The following is a 19,548-nucleotide window of genomic DNA, read 5'->3' on the forward strand; positions in this document are numbered from 1 at the left end:
CACACCCCCTTACCTACCCATACCCCGTCTCCATAGCACTCTGTATCTTACTCGGTCCCTTGTCTTATCAGTATGGATTTGCAAATACTTTTTCCACTTGTAATGTCTTCTCTCTTTGCCATTCATTCATATGGTTCCTTCCTTTGAAATTTAACTCTTTTCTTTGAGAAACACTGGATTTTTTTCCATTCCTGGCTGTCTCATTCATGCAAGCTTTTAGCAGTTTACTAACTTGGATTTGTTGATATGTTGCCTTGAAATAAGTGCTGTCAATCTTTTTCACATGTTTATGTTGTATCTCCCAAAGGAGATTATAGACTGTTTAGGAGAATGTCTTTTAAAAATTCCATCTACCCCAAGCAACTAGAACAATGTTCACTCCATGAAAACGTGCTGAATACAGGTTGTTGATTGATCGGCCTACTATATTTTCTTTTCCAGGGAAAGCAGTCCCCCATGATTTGAGTATCTTTCACTTCTTTAGAATGATTAAAAAGTGAGGACTGCAAAATTGTAGTAACTTCCACATTGCTGGATTATTTATTTTAAATTGATACAGAATGTGTGATGGCTATAGCAGTTATGTCCTCACGATGAGAATGGTCGTGAAGTCAAATATAAGCTATACGTATATTACTTATTTCAAAACCTCAAACAGAATTGTTGGAGTTAATGTGGAGCTAAATGGTGTTTTGCGTCCCTTCTTAGCTCTCAAATTAGCTAGAAAGCTTCACTTGAATGTCAAAGCCTACTGTAAAACTCATGGTAAATTTGAAAATACATCAAGACAGAATGTGATGTAAACTTTAAATTCACGCTGCACTTTTACAATAAACTCCCACGAGTATCTAGGAATAATCAGAGCATTAGAAAATGCATAAATATAGGAGATGGGGGCGGGAGGAGGTGGAGAAAGGTCTCTGGATCGCCTAAGATCCGAGGGTGGCTGGCGCTGGTTTGTTTTCAATCCATCTGCGGGTCGCTGATTAGATTCAGCACGCTGGCCAGCTCCCTTGTCCGCCGGGTTTATTGGCCTAAGTGAAAGGAGCAGGAAGGCACCATCTGCTGCTTTGAATTAATAGATAACCGAGAAGCAGTGATGAAGACAGTAGGACAGAGTCAACATATCGGATGTTGACGCCGCTGAGTTCTTGGGGTGTCTTTGTCTGATCGCTGGGTCCCCACTCCTCCACCCAAACCCTCCCGCAGCCAGAAAAGAGAAAGGGCTGAGCAACCAGAAACCCTTCCATTTCTCTGGTATGCTTACCTCAGCAGAAAGTGTTCCCAGTTCTTGGAATTGAAGAATATTCATCATAGCTTTCGCGGGGTGGGCAAGGGCGGGGCTTCTACTGAAACAGTTGAGCTGCATGGTCCCTACACCAATCAACTCAAAATTTGATTCACTTTTATTTTAATGAACGGGTGTATGTAAATTGGTGGAATCAAAGTTTACACAGGTGGGACCAACATGCTGCTAAGCCCCACTGCCCCCACGCCCCAGGTGTGAAGAAGCCTGGGGCAAAGGAGGTAGACTCTTTCTCATAAGGCATCTCACCGACTTCCTCTTAGCCAGACCTCCGGAATAAGCGTCTCCAAATAGACCGCCCACTCTTCGCTAACAAGAAGTCTTCACTGGCTTGTCTATTTCTTCCTCCCCCCAAGAACTTTTTGTCCGTGGGAGGGTGAGACAGGTCGAGGCAATGACAACTGGTTATCAAGAAAGAAATTATCCACCAAGGGGAGAGAGTGAGGAGTGTGGGAAAGTGTTAGGGTCGGTACTGAAGCTCTGAGACTAGCGGGCCGCTCCACGCTCTCCAGGCTCTAGCCTTCTGCAGCCACCCTTTGCGCAGCGGACACGGGAGAGTTAAGCCAATAAACACGTAAGCGCCGCTCCCTCCCCAATCGGCAAGATGCCTCTTAGGCTCTTGGCTGCATCGACAGCTTGCAACACTCGGCATCTTTTCTGGAGGCGCCTCCTTCAGCGGCTGCAGATGGTATCCGGCTGCGAGCTCGGGGCTCGCAATTGATTCTCCCCCTTGCCCACCTCGGGTCCACGGACGCACCTCTCCCTTCCCCTCCTCCTCTCGCGCTCCTGGGTCTGAGCCCAGCTCGGGATCGCCGGGCAGAGGAAGCAGTCGCGGCGGCGGCGGCGGCTGAGCAGCAGCGCCCGCTCCCTGATTTGGGGAGAAGCGCCCATCCCGGGGAGCCGACCCCCAGCTGCCTCCAGCGCCTCCCATCTTTTGCACCCCTAGCCCGGGGCTCCAAGGACCACCCCCCTCCCCAGGCGCCACCATGCTGGACCCTTCGTCCAGCGAAGAGGAATCGGATGAGATCGTGGAGGAGGAGAGCGGCAAGGAGGTGCTCGGCTCGGCCGCGTCCGGCGCGCGCCTGTCTCCCAGCCGCACCAGCGAGGGCTCGGGCGGCGGCAGCGGCGCCGGGCTTGGGGGCGGCGGCGGTGCCGGCGCCGGAGCCGGGGTGGGCGCCGGCGGCGGTGGGGGCAGCGGCGCAAGCAGCGGCGGCGGGGCCGGGGGGCTGCAGCCCAGCACCCGCGCCGGTGGCGGCCGGCCCTCCAGCCCCAGCCCGTCGGTGGTGAGCGAGAAGGAGAAGGAGGAGTTGGAGCGGCTGCAGAAGGAGGAGGAGGAGAGGAAGAAGAGGCTGCAGCTCTATGTGTTCGTGATGCGCTGCATCGCCTACCCCTTCAACGCCAAGCAGCCCACCGACATGGCTCGCCGGCAGCAGAAGGTAGGTGCGCCTGGGAGGCCCCGGGAGCGGCGCCGGGACGTCGCCAGACGGGCGGGGCGAACAATGGGAGCTGGCGGCGCAGCTGGCGAGGAGGAGCAGAAGCAGGAGACCGCGCCCTGGGGAAGGGGCTACGAGGCCCCCTCTCCGCGGCCGGGCCGGGCCCAGCTCCGAGCGCGCCTGGAGCTGCCCGGGACCGGCGAGGGGACCGGACCTCAGCGCCGCGTGTCCCCACCCGGGCGAGCGGGGGAGCTAGGCGGGCAGGTCCCGCTCTATGGCCCAGGAGGCTCGGGGAGTGACTTGCAGCCCGCGGCGCGCTGAGAGGCCTTGCTCGTCTGCCGGGCTCCCGGCACTCTCCAGCGGCGGGCGGCTGCGCTCAGCTCCGGGCCCGCCTTCCTGGGCGTGCGCTCGGCGGGCGGGGGCACCCGGCAGGTGGGGGCGCCGGTGTGGAGCGGGAAGAGCGCCTGGCAGCAGCGCTCGGCTCGCCGGGCCGAGAGAGCCGCAGGGGCAGGCGGGAGAAAGCCAGCCCGGAAGGCGAAGCTTCCAGTCGCTCCGCGAAGGGCACCCTCCTCCCCTCACTGGGGTCAGCTGATCCCGACGAGGGTCGCCGAAGGGACCCCCGGCACCGCTTCCCTGTGGCTCCTGTTCCACCCCTCCCTCCTCCCCCTTCCTCCGTGACCCCAGAGCCGGGGCAAGCCCTTCGGTCCCTCTGCCGGGGTCAGCTCCTCCACCTTCCTCCCTTTGACCCTCTTCTCCTCTTCCCAAGGTGACTTCGCCGCCACCTTCTGGCTCTTCAAGGCCCTCCAAGTCCAGCCGCTTTTGGCTTGATAAAGTGCAGCTGCAAAAAGCTTCGCAATTACAAGCATCAAAAGCTTTTTGTGTCTGAGGCTGGGGCACGGCTGAGGCGGCTCCGGACTGCCTTTGATGTGAAAAAGTGCCGATTTCCATCAGCTGTTCTCCAGCCAGAGAAGGCGGGGGGGGAGGGGGGGGAGGTTACTGCAGGATAAGAAGCAGTGGCGGGACCCGAAGAGAAGAGGTCAGGTCCCCAGTTGGAGTGAGTTAGTGAAGAAAGTCGGCATTCCGTTGTCTCTTTTAAGTGAATTTGCCAATTTCGTTTTGAGATAATAGCCGGTGAAGCCCCCACAGGGACGGGGTCTTAAAATAGTGAATTTCTTGGTTGCTGCCATTTAAGACTGAATTACATGTTGCGGTAGTAGAGTGTTAGGTTTTCCTACATTTATCCACCCTTATCTTGAGTGAGCACAGATTTCTGTTTGTTTTGCTTCTATATGTACACACCCCAGCTAGCGCTGATGATTTATTTCTGCCACCAGAATGGTGGGTTGGGTTATCACTTTTATTAAAAATCCCACTAATTTCCTGGTTGGGGAATAGCAGGTGGGCTTCCCTCCACTCTGCCCCTCATCAGGGGCCCCTTGCTTCTTCAGCCTCTATTTTGGACTATCATAGACAAGAATATCCTCCGAACAATAAAAGTGTTTGGATTTCCTCTCAAGGTTGGGTGTTGGATCCACATACAGGGCCTGATATGTCAAGCTTTAGCTTGTGATTTTTATGGTAATTGTGGGGTAGCAGGGGAAATGTCATCTTTAAAATCTATCCCATTCATGACAGCACCAACCAAAGATGTCCTATTCCTTTGGTAATGAAAACTGTTGTGATTTAAAGAGAAAAATATAAAACAAACTTTGCTTTATCAGTCAAAAGGCTCTAGAGCTCTGTCCTTTGAATAGAGGCTTACATTTGGTACTGGAATGGGGAGAGAAATCCATTCTCACAGTGGCCCATTTCTTCTAAACAGAAACTCCAGCCACCTGAAAAGGTCATCGTGAGGTTAAGTTTTTCTGGTCTGATTACATGTTTTACCTGAATCCATTCAAAGCTGTGGTTTTGAGGGGCAGGTGGGTTCTGTTTTTACACATGACCTTACCATCGAAGAGACTACAGGATGGATAGATAACACTGGCTTTTGGTCCAACTATTTTTAGTTATTGCAGCAAACTAGTGCTAAATGCATATTCCTGCAAAGCTGCCTCAGGGCTGTTTGGCTCTACTGGGAAGCTAAATATTTATCTCCTTATTACAAAAGAAAACAAGCTTTTCCATGTCTGTATCTTCACGTTTTTAGTGTCTTAGATAGGATGTTTTGCTGTTTTTCTCCAAGCAGAAAGATTGGAACTTTGATGTATTCTTTTAAATGAAAGTAACTGAAATGTTTGCATAAGCACTGTGATAAAATTTAAGGCCTGTTAACAAACAAGATTGATAAATGAGTCTCAGAGAAATAGAAACCGGTTGTAAACTATACATAGAAACGGATGAGTTAGAAAGAGCTAGAGGAAAAATGATGCAAAAAAAGGGAATAGAGTGACATGGAGGGAGCCAGAGAAAACTGCCTATGAAAAAGTTGCCAGATTGGGGAGAAGAAGAGATTGTATTGTCAAATCATCACGCTGTGCACCTTAAACTTATACAATCTTATATGTCTGTTATATCCCAATATAGGTGAAGAAAAATATCATGCGGAGTGTAATATACACTTTCTGAAACCACATACTCTATGCCATACATTGGCTGCAATTTTTCAAGTGCCTACTATGTGCAAGGCACTTCACTTAGATCATTTTTTAAAAATAGGCTTTTTTAGAAGAGTTTGAGATTTACTGAAAAATTGAGAAAATAGTTCCCATATGCCCCAGCCCCAGTTTTCCCCTATTAATATCTTACAATAGTATGTTACATCTGTTCCAGTTAAAGAACCAATATTGATGCATAATTAACACAAATAGGTAATTTATTGAAATTCTCTTAGTTTTTATTTAATTTGTTTTTTTGTTCTTTGATCATTTAAAATTCTCCTAACTCTAACAGTGCAGGAATTACCATCTTTGTTTCTAGAAGAGAACACTGAGACTCAGAATGTTTTATAATTTGCCTGAAGCACTATGTGGATAGGAGGAAGAGTGGGAACTGAGGCATGGGGTATTCTGATTTCAAATCCTGTCTTTTTAATATGTAAGACGGGCCAGAAATATTCTAGAGTGAAAAATAGAATCTTAGCATCCTGACAACATGTCAGGTGTACTTTTTCTTTTACCCAGAGTTATTTCTATTTGAGTTTAGAGAGATCTGCTCCTCTCCCTTTGGGTACCTATCAAATCATCAACATAGACAAAATGGACATTTAGGTATTAACCTCATAAAGAATATGAATGAGAGAGATGGGCCGTTATTGGCTGGTAAATCGGAACACCAGACTATTGTCAGGCTTTCTATGTGGTTTGAGCTGAAGACCAACAAAAACAAGCAAACAAACAACAAAACAAAACAAAAAACCAAAAAACAAGCAAAAAACCAAAAAAGGTATTTTAGTTCAGAAAAACAGTTGGAAAAGAGCAGAGGGAGAGAAGGTACCATTCCTGGATCATTTTGTTAGTTAATTACTTTGATTTTGCTTTTCCTGGGGAAGAGTGCTTGGTCATTCCAATAATCTCCCTAGTTAAAAGAAGGGACTTTAAATAGACCATGTGTAATCGTATTTTATCATTTATAGGTCTACTTTTCTTGTACTACAGTGAAACTAAATATAACAGGCTAGTAGGTAATTAATGACAAAAACAAAAATCTAGTCTTCAGACTATCACAATGTTTTAGCAGCTCATAAATGACAATGTGAAAAACTGTTCTGTGCTTTTTATTTTCCCTCTTTTGTCATAATGGGAAAGTGAATACCCAGTGGTTCACATGGTAAAGCTGCACCATATGTTTCTAAATTGTGTAGTAACGGTGATGAGTGGCTACCTCATGTGAACTAGCTACTTCTAGAAGTAACTGAGGGAATGTAAAAGCGGGCACTGTAAACAGTTCTAATGTTTAGATTGGCATGACCAATTTTTTAATATACTAGTAGGAATTATTCTGGTTTATAAACGTCCAAAATGAATATTGGGTGCATATATACATTTGTGTACATGTATAACTGTGTGTGTGTGTGTGTGTGTGCATGCGTGCGTGTGTGTATGATGAGGGACGGGGCAATCCTAAAATCATGTTTATTTTATATGAACTCCTATTTCATTCAAGAGGACTTAATGACTAGATCAAATGTGTTATAAGTTCAAGCTCCCCATTTCTATGTGATTCATCTTATATCTTGCCATGAAATTATGGCTAATGTTGAGTCATTGTTAGCCACAGAAATTCTGTCTTTATTCGTTTACTTATTTGGCTTTGTTAATTGGTCATGACTCTAGAGCCCATGCCTTTCCTAAAAGTTAAGACCTAGTCCTAGTTAACTATGTATGTGCATCAGTATATGTATATACTTCAAATCCATAATAGTGATTCGTCCATTCAGATATGCTTTGGGGCATTTGGGTTAGCTCTACTATTCAGAATTCTTAAGAGTTGCTTTGTCAATGCAACATATGATTTGGATTTTAAAAAATAAATGTTCTAACCTTTGGAGAGGATGAAATGGCTATTAAGCCAGGATTCCTTGAAACAGAATTGTTTCTGTTTTTATCAGGAGAAGAACTGAAGTCTTTATATATGCTTTCTGGCATTTTCCTCCCAATCTCCTCGGTGCAATGGGCAGGAACTGTTTCGCACTGGTACTAGGAGAGAAATTCTGAAGATGAAGAACACCAAAAAAAATAATCAGAGAGGGCTCTTGCTTCATTACGTTCTTGGAATAGCCTTATGCTTCCCTAAAACTGGACTGAAGAACAAAGGAAATTAAATCCTTCATTCTTGAAGAATTGTACTGTGTAAAGTGGGGAAGTCAAACGATTCATAGATCTTCTCCCTACAAAAGCGAATTTAATATATAGTCCTAGGCTATTGCATTAAAATATAATCAGTGTTTGTGACTTGGGGCCAGATGTCTATACAGCTATGATTAAGAGGGTTCTACTAACTTAGAAATAAGTTCTAAATAGATGACTAGTTACTCCTTGCACCAAGCACTCTCCCAGGCTTGGTTACGGAACCAGAAGATACCTGTGAGATAGGTACCTGATTTGGGGAGCTTATGTTCTAGTCTGGAAGATAACATCTATACATGTCAGATAAGTTGAGAATAAGCGAGTGTTTAATTGTAAGATGCTGATTACAAATAGTAAAGTATAAGGGAAGAGAATGTGTGCGCATGTGTTCACAAGGGATTGGTTTTAAGAATAGGGAAAATCTTCATGGAGGAAATGGGTTAGGGTTAGGTCTAAAAGAGTTTGTGCGATTTGTGTAAGCATAAGGAAGGACAGGTATCCCACTCTGGAGAAGAACATGAGGTAGCAGGAATGTGGAAAGGAGCCATTGTTTGTGGGACACTATTAGTCAAATTATTTTGGTTCTAAGTTACAAAAACCCAACTCAAGTGGCTAAATCAAAAGGAACACAAAGGGGAAGGGACAGATTTATTGGTGTATGTAATAGGAAAACATCCAGTGCAGGGATCTACAGGCCTGGCTGGACCTGACTTCTTTGACAGAATGAAGAAACCTGGATAATGAAGAGAAAAGACACTGTGTCTGAGCTCAGTCTGTACCACAAATAAACCTCTGATTGTAGGCACGTCAACTTCTGTCTCTGGGTAATTTCTTTATCTTTCCTATGAAGAGGTGGATGGGGAAGCTTCAGATCATCTCCAAGGTGCCATTTCTGTGTAGTAGTTGATAGTCCTTGCTGAGCAATGCAGTTACTCATGATCAAGACTTCTAATTTTCTTCAACCTTCTCTTTGCTATGTTTTTACATTACATGGTAAGGCAGTATCTTCAAAGAGTCTGAAATGAAGATGAATTTAGAGCTCACTTTGTCCAACTAAATTTTCAGATGAGGAGGTGAGATCTTAAAAGATTGTAGGACTGCAGGGGCACCCAGGTGACTCAGGTTGAGGGCCAGACTCTTGATTTCGGCTTGGGTCATGATCTTTCGGTCATGGGATTGAGCCACCGTGGGCTCCCTGCTGAGTGTGGGGACTGCTTGGGATTCTCTTGCTCCCTCTCCCTTTCCTCCTCCTCCGTTCTCTCTCTCACTCTCTCAAAAATAAATAAATAAACTTAAAAAAAATGTTATAAGACTATAAACTAAGGAGGGCTTGTAAACTGGGACCTGTGGGCCAAAAGGGAACCACAGGTAGATTTTGTTTTTTCTACATTGCCTTTTTCAATTTTCTGAACTAGTTATCCACATATAAAACCAGGAGCTTACTTCGACAAAAAATTTGTATTTCTGGCTTCTCTGAAAACTGGAGGGTGAAGGTGGGTTTGAGTTTGTATGAGTTTGCAAAAAGCAATAGAAATGAGACTCCCAAGCCATCACCTAAATAATGAAGGGTTGATCATTTTTAACTAAAATTCTGCTCGCTCCAAGATAGATACTATATGCATCTGGATGGGAAGACACCAGCTCTCTGGTTCTTTCCAACACCATCTCTTTTTGCTATTGTTACACAGATATTGATGGTCTGACCCTGGCCCCTGGAACACATCCAAGAAAACGATCTGGAATTTGGAGCTCTATGTTCTCTGTCTCTGGCAACAGTTTCCTTGTTAGGATCAGATTTATAGTTTCTGCAGAATTGAAGAGCTGATGATTCGTATTACCTTGCTATTTTTTTCATTTTTCCATCCAAGTATATGATAGAGTTCTCTGTTAATAGCAGGTAAAGAAAGAGGGATGAAGTCGGCCAGTGTTTTTAAGTCTGTTCATTGCACTTGACTTATGATGGACAGTAAAGAAAGGTAGTTAAGGACATAGATTCAGAAACTCGAATGCCTGGATTTGTTCCCTTGGCTGTACCCCAAACTGCCTCTGATTTGGGGCAACCTATTTAATCTCTGTGTGACTCAGTTTACTCGTCAATCAGTACCTTCATTATTGGATTCTTATAAAAATGAAGTGCGATAATACACTAGATAATACATTTTAGAACAATGTCGGGCATGTAGTAAGTGCTGCATAAGTGTTCTTATGATTTCAAGTTGATGTGTGCCATGTCGTGTTATTTTTTATCTGTAAAAGGACTGAGAAGGTTAATATATGTAAAGTACTGACCGTAGCATGCCTTATATTCACTATTGCTCTTATCATTGTGATCATTATTATTGACATGATTAAATAGACCTAGAAGGCAGTGGTTATCTATCACTGTGGCATCGTCTTACAGAATGGATGTATTGAGGGTCCAATACATCCCTATTTTCTTTGTACTGAAACATTTCACTAACTCTCGGGGTGGGGGCGCGGGGGGGTGAGAGGGAGGGGAGGGTGGGTGATGGGTATTGAGGAGGGCACCTGTTGGCATGAGCACTGGGTGTTGTCTGGAAACCAATCTGACAATAAATTTCATATTTTAAAAAAACAACAAAAAAACAAATCCCTACTCACTATCGTGACCTGGTGGCTCTATGACCTTGGGAACACTATCTAATCTCTTTCAAGTCTTAGTTTCCTCATCTGGAAAGCGGGGGAGTAATATTGAGGATTACAAGAAAAAAGCATGTTAATTGCTTAACAATTCCTTAATATGGGGTAAATATTGACCAAATGCTATCAGTAACAATAATAGTAGTATTCCTGCATTTTTGTCCACCAGGTGCCCCATACTGTTTTGTAGTACAGTGCCCTTGCTCATGCTGTTCCTTATTTTAGAACATCTTTCTCACCTTTTTCTTTTTTTAATTTTTTTGAATGTTTATTATTTTTGAGAGAGAGAGAGAGAGAGAGAGAGAGAGCGCGCACATGAGTGTGGGGGGGGGGGGGGAGGAACAGAGAGAGAGAAGGAGACACAGAATCCAAAGCAGGCTCCAGGCTCTGAGTTGTCAGCACAGAGGCCGATGTGGGGCTCGAAATCTCCAACCATGAGATCATGCCCTGAGCCAAAGTCAGATACTTTAATCGACTGAGCCACCCAGGCGCCCCTTTCTCACCTTTCTTTACCTCATTTGTTTCTTGTTTGTATTTTAATTAACTCAAGTCTTCTCTCTTTCAGGAAACCTTACCCAAATCTAAGTGCTTTCTCAACTCCCTACTCTATTTCTACTTTACTTCCTGTACATTACATTTAAATTACCTTATGTGTGTACGCCTCTCTCCCACTAGACCGTAAGAACCCCAAAGACAGGGACCACATTTACTGCCCTTTGATTACCCATTTCCCAAAACAGTGCTTGGCACAAAGCAGGTACTTGTACACATTATATTTGAAATTCCACACTTGAAATTCCTAGGGAGCTTCTAAGGAGAGTGAGTGAAAGAGTCTTAAATACAGTCTGCTTCTATTATAGATACGCAGCATATTTATTTTTATGAAAACTTCTCGATGGAAAACATGAAGAGTTGACCAATTACCAAATGGTTTCAAAATAATTTATGTAGCAGAAACATACCATCAGTTACTTCCCAGCTTCGCTTGTTTATACCAACAATGGACACATTTCGAGATATTCTAGAGGTGTCTTCTTTTAAAGACTAGAAGCAATTATGAATTTCTTGATACAGTTGAATCCCTGCCGAACTTGAATCACCGTAGGGCATATTTAAATGGCCAAACGTGAAGTCACAAAGAACCAAAGTCAGAACTGAATCTCCATATTGGGTATATGTTCTTTAGTAAGTTTTATTTGATTTAGCTCTTTCTGAAGGAAAAAAAGAATGGTTAGTCAACAGCATTTTAGTGAAAGATTATTTAAAATATTAGCGTCATTGTTGCCAAGGTTTTAGAAAAGAATCTCTAAGTTCTACGTGTTTAGACATAAACATATACTTGGGGGCACCTGGGTGGCTCAGTTTGCCCGGCTCCGACTCATCATTTTGGCGGGGTCATGATCTCCCCTTTTGTGGGATCGAGCTCTGCTATGGGCTCTGTGCTTACGGCCTGGAGCCTGCTTGGGATTCTCTCTTTCCTTCTCTCTCTGCCGTCCCCTGCTTAGGCGCGCTCGTTCTCTCTTTCAAGATAAATAAACATTAAAAACATTAATAAAGATGATTTTGTCTGCTTTTATTCTGTTAGGGGACTTGGGGACTTGTTTCTCTTATTGTAAGCTGTCTAAAGTCCTTTCTGATATAGTTAGGATCTAAATAAATAATAATTATCCCGCTAGTGCTATTGTATACTGGATGTGGTAATAAGAATAGGATGGGTGTGAAGTGTCTATAAAACAGTGAAACTGCTGAGGTATCGATTTTTCTGATGCCTTTCACTAGTCAAGGGGAAAATTATCTTTGCTAACCCACTCTCTGCATTTTAACAAACAGGGGAAACATTGAGAGTTTTGAAAAAAAAAAAAAGAATTATCAAGCCCCCCAGTGTTCCCAGCTTCTGACTACTTTTCTAGAATTGAGAGAAATGGAATAACCTGATAACATATATATGTCCTCTCAGCAGTCTGTTGGAGGAACATATCAACCTGTCATGTGGTGTTTCTCTGGATCACTTCGGTGCACTAGGAAAGTTGTGAGATACTTGGAGGTTAACTTTAAAAGAAAAAATCCCTAAGTGTTCCAGGAGCACATGCTAAGTTACAAACCCACCAGGGGCTGTATTGCTTTCAAAAAGACAATGGGATTTTGGCAAACATGCAGAGTGGTACAGGGAATCTACTGTATCGCTTAAGAAAACAAAGAAAACACATTGAAAATTTTCACAAATAATTGTGCCTTCTGTTGCCCATGCAGAAAAACAGCCTTTTGGTGTGGATGGTAGGCATAGAGTTGTTTAAGCAAATGAGTTAAAATATATTTTGAACATCGACTTTGGTGATTTTTCTGACAAGTGCAGCAACTGTTGTCTATAAGGCGGCGTGTCATAACATACTGTGTTCAAAACATTTCTTGAGGACTCTTCCATATTCAATTTTTGTTTGTTATACATCATCAAACAACATTGTTTTGAGCCACTTCTACATACAAGAAACTCCCTAAATCCTGGAGACAAAATATGCAAAGACGTTTTAGGCAGCCTTCCTGATCTTTAAGAACCTACCAATCTGGTTGAGAAGTCGAGATCCACCAATATAGAATGTAACTGACAAGGCAGGATGTGGTGTCTGAATCTTAAATATTGGTGTTTTCTCGGTCTCCGTCCTTGGCCCTTGTTATGGGTTGATTGTGTCTCCCTTCCCATCCCGCTCCCTCCCCCACCTGCCCCATTCATGTGGAGGTCCTAATCCTCAGTACCTCAGAATGTGACCTATTTGGAAATAAGGTCTTTGCAGATGTTATTAGTTACGATGAGGTCCGTCAGGTGGACCCTAATCCATTACGACTGGTGTCCTTATTGAAAGGGGGAAATTTCAACACAGAGACACAGGGAGAACACTATGTGAAGAGGAAGACAGAGATTAAAGTCATGCTTCTTCAAGCAAGGAACGGCAAAGATTAGCAGAAGCTAGGGGAGAGGCACAGAATATATTCTTACAGCCTCAGAAGGAGCCAGCTCTGCAGACACCTTGATCTTAAATTTCTAGCCTCCAGAGCTGTGATAGGATAAATTTCTGCTTAAGCCACCTAGTTTGTGGTACTTCGTATGGCAGCCATACTGGACTAATACAGCCCCCTTCTCTATATCATCTCTCTGGGCCATTTCACCACTAATGATGGTGTTAGCTACTGACATCCCTACACCTCCCATGCTCAGATCTTTGGCTCTAGCGTGAGTCTCTCACCAGGCTTCCAGACCCATTCATCAGGCTGCCAAAGGTGTGGTCTGAGACTGGTTCAAGTCAGTGAGCACTTCATCATGGGTCTACAATGAGATAAGGAACTGCGCTGGAATGTAAGTGAACTTACTACTTTCTTCAAGAGAGTCTTGCCACACACACACACACACACACACACACACACACACACAAATGTCAGCTGGATTGACCCGCTTAATGAAGTTGATGTAATTTCTCATACGGGTATTTTATCTTGGTAAGGACCAATAACCAGCAGTTCATGGATGATGACACAGGTCTGCAGACTACACTTGGAAGAACATTGACCTTCATGACATGTCCCATGGGATGTCTTCAGCCCACCCAACAGTAGAATTTCTCACCAAGTCTCTTTCTCCTCTATTTTCTGATTCACTGACTGTCCTAGTGGTGCTACTATATAACTAAGCTGTTCAACACGGTAGGGCACAACTCAACTTCGAATCTTTACTGTTGGTCGTCCTAGCCACCAAAGGCCACATACATCGTGTCGATGTTCCTCCTGTGCAAATTTTCATCTTTCTCCTTTTCGTCTTCATTACTGGTGCCCTGCTTTGGGTGCTCACGATTGCTTGCGTGGGCTTTTGCAACAATATCTTTTTAACTGTTCTCTCTGCCTCCTTTCCTGCCCACATTCCTCCAGATACCAAGGTGATCATTCGGCAGCACAGACCCAATCAGGACTTTTCTCTGCTCAGACTTCTTGGGTGGCTTTCTGTTTCTTGCACAGGATACACTCTAAACTCATTTGCATGGCCTAAATGGATCCTCTCTCCCCAGCCAGGCTCTACTCCTGCACTTCTGCACACACCCTCAACTTCAGCCTATTAAACCACTAAGCATCCCTGCACTGCCTTCTATCACTTGCCTTCTATCACTCTCTAGGTGGATGATGGCACCCAGTCATTATAAAGAACAGGAATAAATAATGACTATTTATGGGATGTTTATTGTGTGGAGTCACTGCTGCATAAATTTATAAGCCTTATCTCATTTAATCTTTACCGTGGCTCTGTAAGGTAACTATTAATCATCTCAACCCTACCAAGAAAACCAAGAGACAAAGCAGTTAAGAAACTTCTCTTAGGTCACACATTTAGTTTAGAGAGAGGGGTTGGGGCCCAGGTGGTCTGACTCTGGCCTGCCCTCTGAGCCATATGCTCTAGTAACTATATTGAAGCATTTAGCACACCTAACTTCAAGGTAGATCCGTTCTTTTTCTCCTGACTCTACAGAGATGATTTCATTTAGTATCCTCTGGTGTCTGATCAATACGTATACAACTCAATAGATTGTTGATGCAGAACTCATGATTATTGAATTCATGATTATTTAGAGAACAGTAATAAATGTTCCTTACCGTTTATAGCATGTTCACTGAGATGATCTCATCTTTTCTTTAAAACAACCTTTTTGAGTAGTGGGGCATCCATCCTACGTCCCTGTTTTGTGGCAGGCAAAGTGAGGTATGGGGAAGGTCCCACTGACTGGGCAAAACTATAGAGCACCAGCCTTGGCCTCCTGAGTGCATCTAGGGCTCACTGCTATGCTGTCGGTCTTTGGTTCACACAAAGTATGCCTGAGGCCATTGCAGACCTTTGAAGGCCTACCCCATCTCCTAGTAAACTTACTAAAATATACCTCACATCCATTTATTTTTGTATTCTTAACAAAACTGGAAGGGTTTTTTCAATCTTGCCTTAAAACTATTTGTCTATATAACTTGGTTAGTAAATGACTATGATTCCTTAGGAATTATGGTGCATTCACAGGAATCCTCACCAACTGTTTTCAATTCTAGTGATAGGAGTACTACACTGAACAATTAATGAAGTCGACAAACGTTTGGAAGTCATTTACCTGAACATTTTTAGGTTTGAGTTTTCATTTTTAGTTGTAGATACTGGAGACAATACATTTTATTTAAGGTCTCAGACCTTTCTTTAGGCTCCTGGGAAATTTCAAGACTCTGGTCACCATGCCTTTGTTGATTACCAGATAAAATAGAGTTCCTCCAGACTTAATGGAAGAAGTGGCATTTGAATTAAGCCTCCAGCTGACTGAGAAAATCAAAGGATAGTAACACGATGTATTTTGGAGGGAAGGATAGATATTTTCAAGTATTCAGAGATGATGTAATGCAAAGCAAGTTTGAGGACCTCTGAACAAATATGATTGAATAAGGTTCTAATATCAGAGATAAAAGAAATAAGAATAAAGGTTGGTCAGGACTGTGGACATCCTTCAACACCAGGGTACAGGTATTGGGAGGAGGCTTCATTCATTCATTCATTCATTCATTTATTCATTCCCTATGCTGTACTTTTCATCCTCTGGACTTATTTTATGGCTGGAATGTTGTACCTTTTAATCCCCTTCACCTATTTTGCCCATCCCCATACCACTTTCCCTCTGGCAACCACCAGCTTATTCTCTGTATTTATGAGTATGTTTCTGTTTTCTGTTTGTTTTGTTTTTTAGTTTCCACACTTAAGTGAAAGCATAGGGTATTTGTCTTTCTCTGCCTTGACTTATTTCACTTAGCATACTATCTTCTAGGTCTATCCATGGTCTTGCAAATGGCAAAATCTCATTCTTTTTATGGGTGAGCAACATTCCATTGTAGATATGCCACATTTTCTTTAGCCATTCATTTATGGCTAGCCCCTTAGGTTGCTTTCATGTTTTGACTGTCATAAATAATGATGCCGTGATGAAAATAATGCTGCACGTGTCTTTTTAAATTAGTGTTGTCAGATTCTTTGGGTAAACACTCAGTAATGGACTCATTGGATTGTATGCTATTTCTATTTTTATTTTTTGAGGAGCCTCCATTCTGTTTTCCACAGTAGCTGCCTCATTAGACTTCTCTCTCCTCTACATCCTTGCTAATACTTGTTATTTCTTGTCTTTTTTATACCAGCCATTCTGACTTCTGTGAAGTGATATCTCATTTGTGGTTTTGATTTGCATTTACCTGACAATGAGTGATGTTGAGCATGTTTCTGGGTGTCTGTTGGCCATCTGTGTGTCTTCTTTGGAAAAATGTCTATTCAGGTCTTCTGCCCATTTTTTAATAGGATTATTTGGTCTTTGGTTTTCAGTTGCATAAGCTCTTTATATATTTTAGATCTTACCCTTGTATCAGAAAGCTCATTTGCAAATAGCTTCTACCTTTCAGTCAGTTGCCTTTTCGTCTGTTGATGGTTTGCTTTGCTGTGCATGGGGGTGATTTTATCTGGTAGGCGGTGAAGAACCACTGAAGAATTCTGAGCAGAACTGAGACATGACCACTGTAATATTTTAAGAAGATTAATCTAAGCAAAGTGTGTGGAAAGCATGGAGAAAGGAGAAAGGAGGAGTGTAAATGTCTTCACACTGTAAGAAAAGGTCGCCAATTAGGCCTGAACATTTTATCCAGCACGGATCATCTTTACAGTATTGTGGGGAAGTTTGTAGAAAATCTCAGAAAATGAATGCCTATATGTAGAAGTGTTTTGAATCACTAGTTCAAAAGCATTTCGCTAGAACAGTTGTTGACTACTGCGTTGATTTTATCAGAGTAATTTCTATGTATGTGTCATAAATGTGTGGGATATAAGTGTTCATTTTTGTTCTTACAAATCTTAAATATGTGAGACAAATTGCCTGCCCTTTGTATTTAATTTCAGTGACCAATATTCTAATACCTTCCCATGCAGATACAAAAACACTTCTGCCTAACATTGTGAAAACTATAATGACTCTTGGACAAAGATCATAGTAAACCCAGTGTCATTTCAGAAAATGTACACGTGATTCCATTTCAGGTTCCAGGCTGACCTTGAGGACTCATATGGAGCTTAATCTGGCCCCAAGAGGCCATGAGCCCCAGAGTAAGCCCAGGCTTATGTCAAGCCCACAGAAAAACAGGGGAGGGGGCCTGGCTGGTGGCTTTTCTGGGAAGAAAAACTTTTTAAAAGGTGCCCAAACAGACTAGGAGAGACTCTTAGGTTTGTCCCTACCACTGTAGGATTCCACCCTAAAACCTGACCTAGGTTTGCACAGGCATCCAGGGAGTAAGGAACATTCATACTCTCTTTCCTTCCTTAATCCTCCTCAGTTGGGAAGATTGTGATCTTAGTGGCAATGTTTAAGAAAAGTTATTAGACTCTATTTATTAGTGGTCAGAGTCTCTCACGTTGAAAGGGAAGCATATGGTTTCCGGTAGTCTCTCTTCTCGCACATTCTTGGGTACTATCACCTTTTATCTATTAATAGAGATGATACAATTTGAATGTGGACATAGGGGTAGAGAAAGGTTCCATACTGTGGTCTACTCTTCCAAAGTTCTAATGATAAAGAGGGAATTTATTTTTCATTTGACAGTGTTATCTGTGTGTATAGTTCTCCTGAGAAGACAGGTGACTTTGGTCTAAGATAAGATGCCTGTATTCCTGGGTCTTCAGGTCATTACACCATCTCAAAGGCTTCAACAAACCACATTAATTGCCAGAGGGTCACAGCTGGTGTGGTGGAGAAGGCTGCGTTGCAGCTAGGGAATAGATAGAATCTGAATGAACATGGGGAAGCAGGAAAACAGGTATTCTAGGGACCACATGAGCAAAGGCACAGAAGCCACACAAAGCCAGACCACAAAGCCCTCACGAGGAATAAGATTGGAAAGGCAGGTTGGGACCAGGGAGTGGTAAATATTGAATACTATTGAACTTTGTCTATTGTCCTTTATTTGGTAGGCAGTCAGGAGCCTCTGAAAATGATTTGTACTCCTAGTAGCTCCAGTGGAAATAGCACCGAACTGAGGCAAAGGACCAATCAAAGATAATGCAGACACCTGGATGATTGCCAGATGGGGAGTGATTGGTCTTGACCTTGTCTTGAAGTGACGTGTTTTCCTATGAGGCATTTTGAGGCTTCAGAATTTCCAAAGAATATTGTCAACACAAGCAGAATGTCTCATTTGCAAAGGACATGATTTGCTATAGCATTTTTCCATGACCAAGTTAGAAACAACTTCCTATGAGCTTTGGCAATGGCTCCGCATCATTTGCCACCCTTCCTGTTTCCCTGGAGAGGGGAAAAAAAAAGATTTCTTTCTACTATCTACTTTTCACAGGCAGCCTATATATATTGCTGTGTATTATGATTCAGCATTATAGACCTTCAAAGCGAACACACATAGGTTAAGATTTGTGGTTGTTTTAATTAATCCAAAGCACATTCCCCACCCACCCTACCTCCCCAGAGCAGCATTTCTAAACAATTGTGGATCTGCTGTTTAGTTCAATGAGCTTTTCATATTTGTCCTTTAATTTCTATGTGCTGAGAGCTCAAAGCTATCTTTTAGTCAATATTCAATTAGGATTTGAGTCGGAAGGCTGTGTTGAGCTCTTACAGAAGAGCATAAGGTAGTTATTTGCTTTCACCACTTTTCACTAAAGAAATACAGGTTTGCTGCAGCATGAATTAAATATGCCAAATTAAGTGTATGTTTACTTCCTTATGAGCTGGCAATAAATGACATTGTTGGAAAGTCAACATTATACATATTGTATACACCAAAATTTCAGGAGATTTATGATCTACCACATTTCTTTCTTCTCCGCTCAGTTAGAACTCTGCATTTCTGTTGGGTACTCATCCAAATGCTTCCATGTAAGGCTTTCTCTAATCACTACCCTTTGGCGCACTCTTTTGTTTCTACACAACCTATTACTCAATATTATTTTTCTCAGTGAGCTCCATTTTCAGAACAAAAATAATTCACTTCTAGGATTAAAAAAAAAGCCTAAGATTTTCTACAAATAAAATAGCAACACAGATATTTAGAGAATGCAGTATTTTTTTTAAATTTTATTTACACCAAATTTATTTGCCTACTTGAAATGCCTTTGGGATCTTAGGGAACAACAACAGTATGAGACATTTATGCTAAGTTGCATGAGAAATTTCACTTGTTCCATGACCCATACTCATATAAGCAACACATATTACTAAAGTGATGTGGGTAATCTGTAGATTTAACCAGTGAGTTTAATCAGTATGACCAGCCAATTGAGATGATTCAAATGAAACTTTCCATTGTACAT

At 42.8% G+C, this 19,548-nt stretch overlaps 1 protein-coding gene across 17 annotated transcripts in view; it reads left to right on the plus strand.

Annotated features, from left to right (window-relative positions):
* The first annotated feature begins 1,724 nt into the window (after positions 1 to 1,724).
* Positions 1,725 to 19,548, plus strand: part of CADPS (calcium dependent secretion activator) — a 474,516-nt gene continuing 456,692 nt past the window's right edge. For 4 of the 17 annotated variants that reach the window (XM_053219134.1, XM_053219136.1, XM_053219135.1 and 1 more), the window contains exon 1: positions 1,727 to 2,742. In XM_053219134.1, the coding sequence (XP_053075109.1) occupies positions 2,293 to 2,742 (450 nt within the window). In that variant the 5' untranslated portion in view covers positions 1,727 to 2,292. Of the gene's footprint in view, positions 2,743 to 19,548 lie in introns of all 17 variants that reach the window. The other 13 variants (XM_053219138.1, XM_053219140.1, XM_027039151.2 and 10 more) reach the window with 7 other exon arrangements.

This window comes from Acinonyx jubatus, chromosome A2, assembly GCF_027475565.1.
Source record: "Acinonyx jubatus isolate Ajub_Pintada_27869175 chromosome A2, VMU_Ajub_asm_v1.0, whole genome shotgun sequence".
Taxonomy (NCBI): domain Eukaryota; kingdom Metazoa; phylum Chordata; class Mammalia; order Carnivora; family Felidae; genus Acinonyx; species Acinonyx jubatus.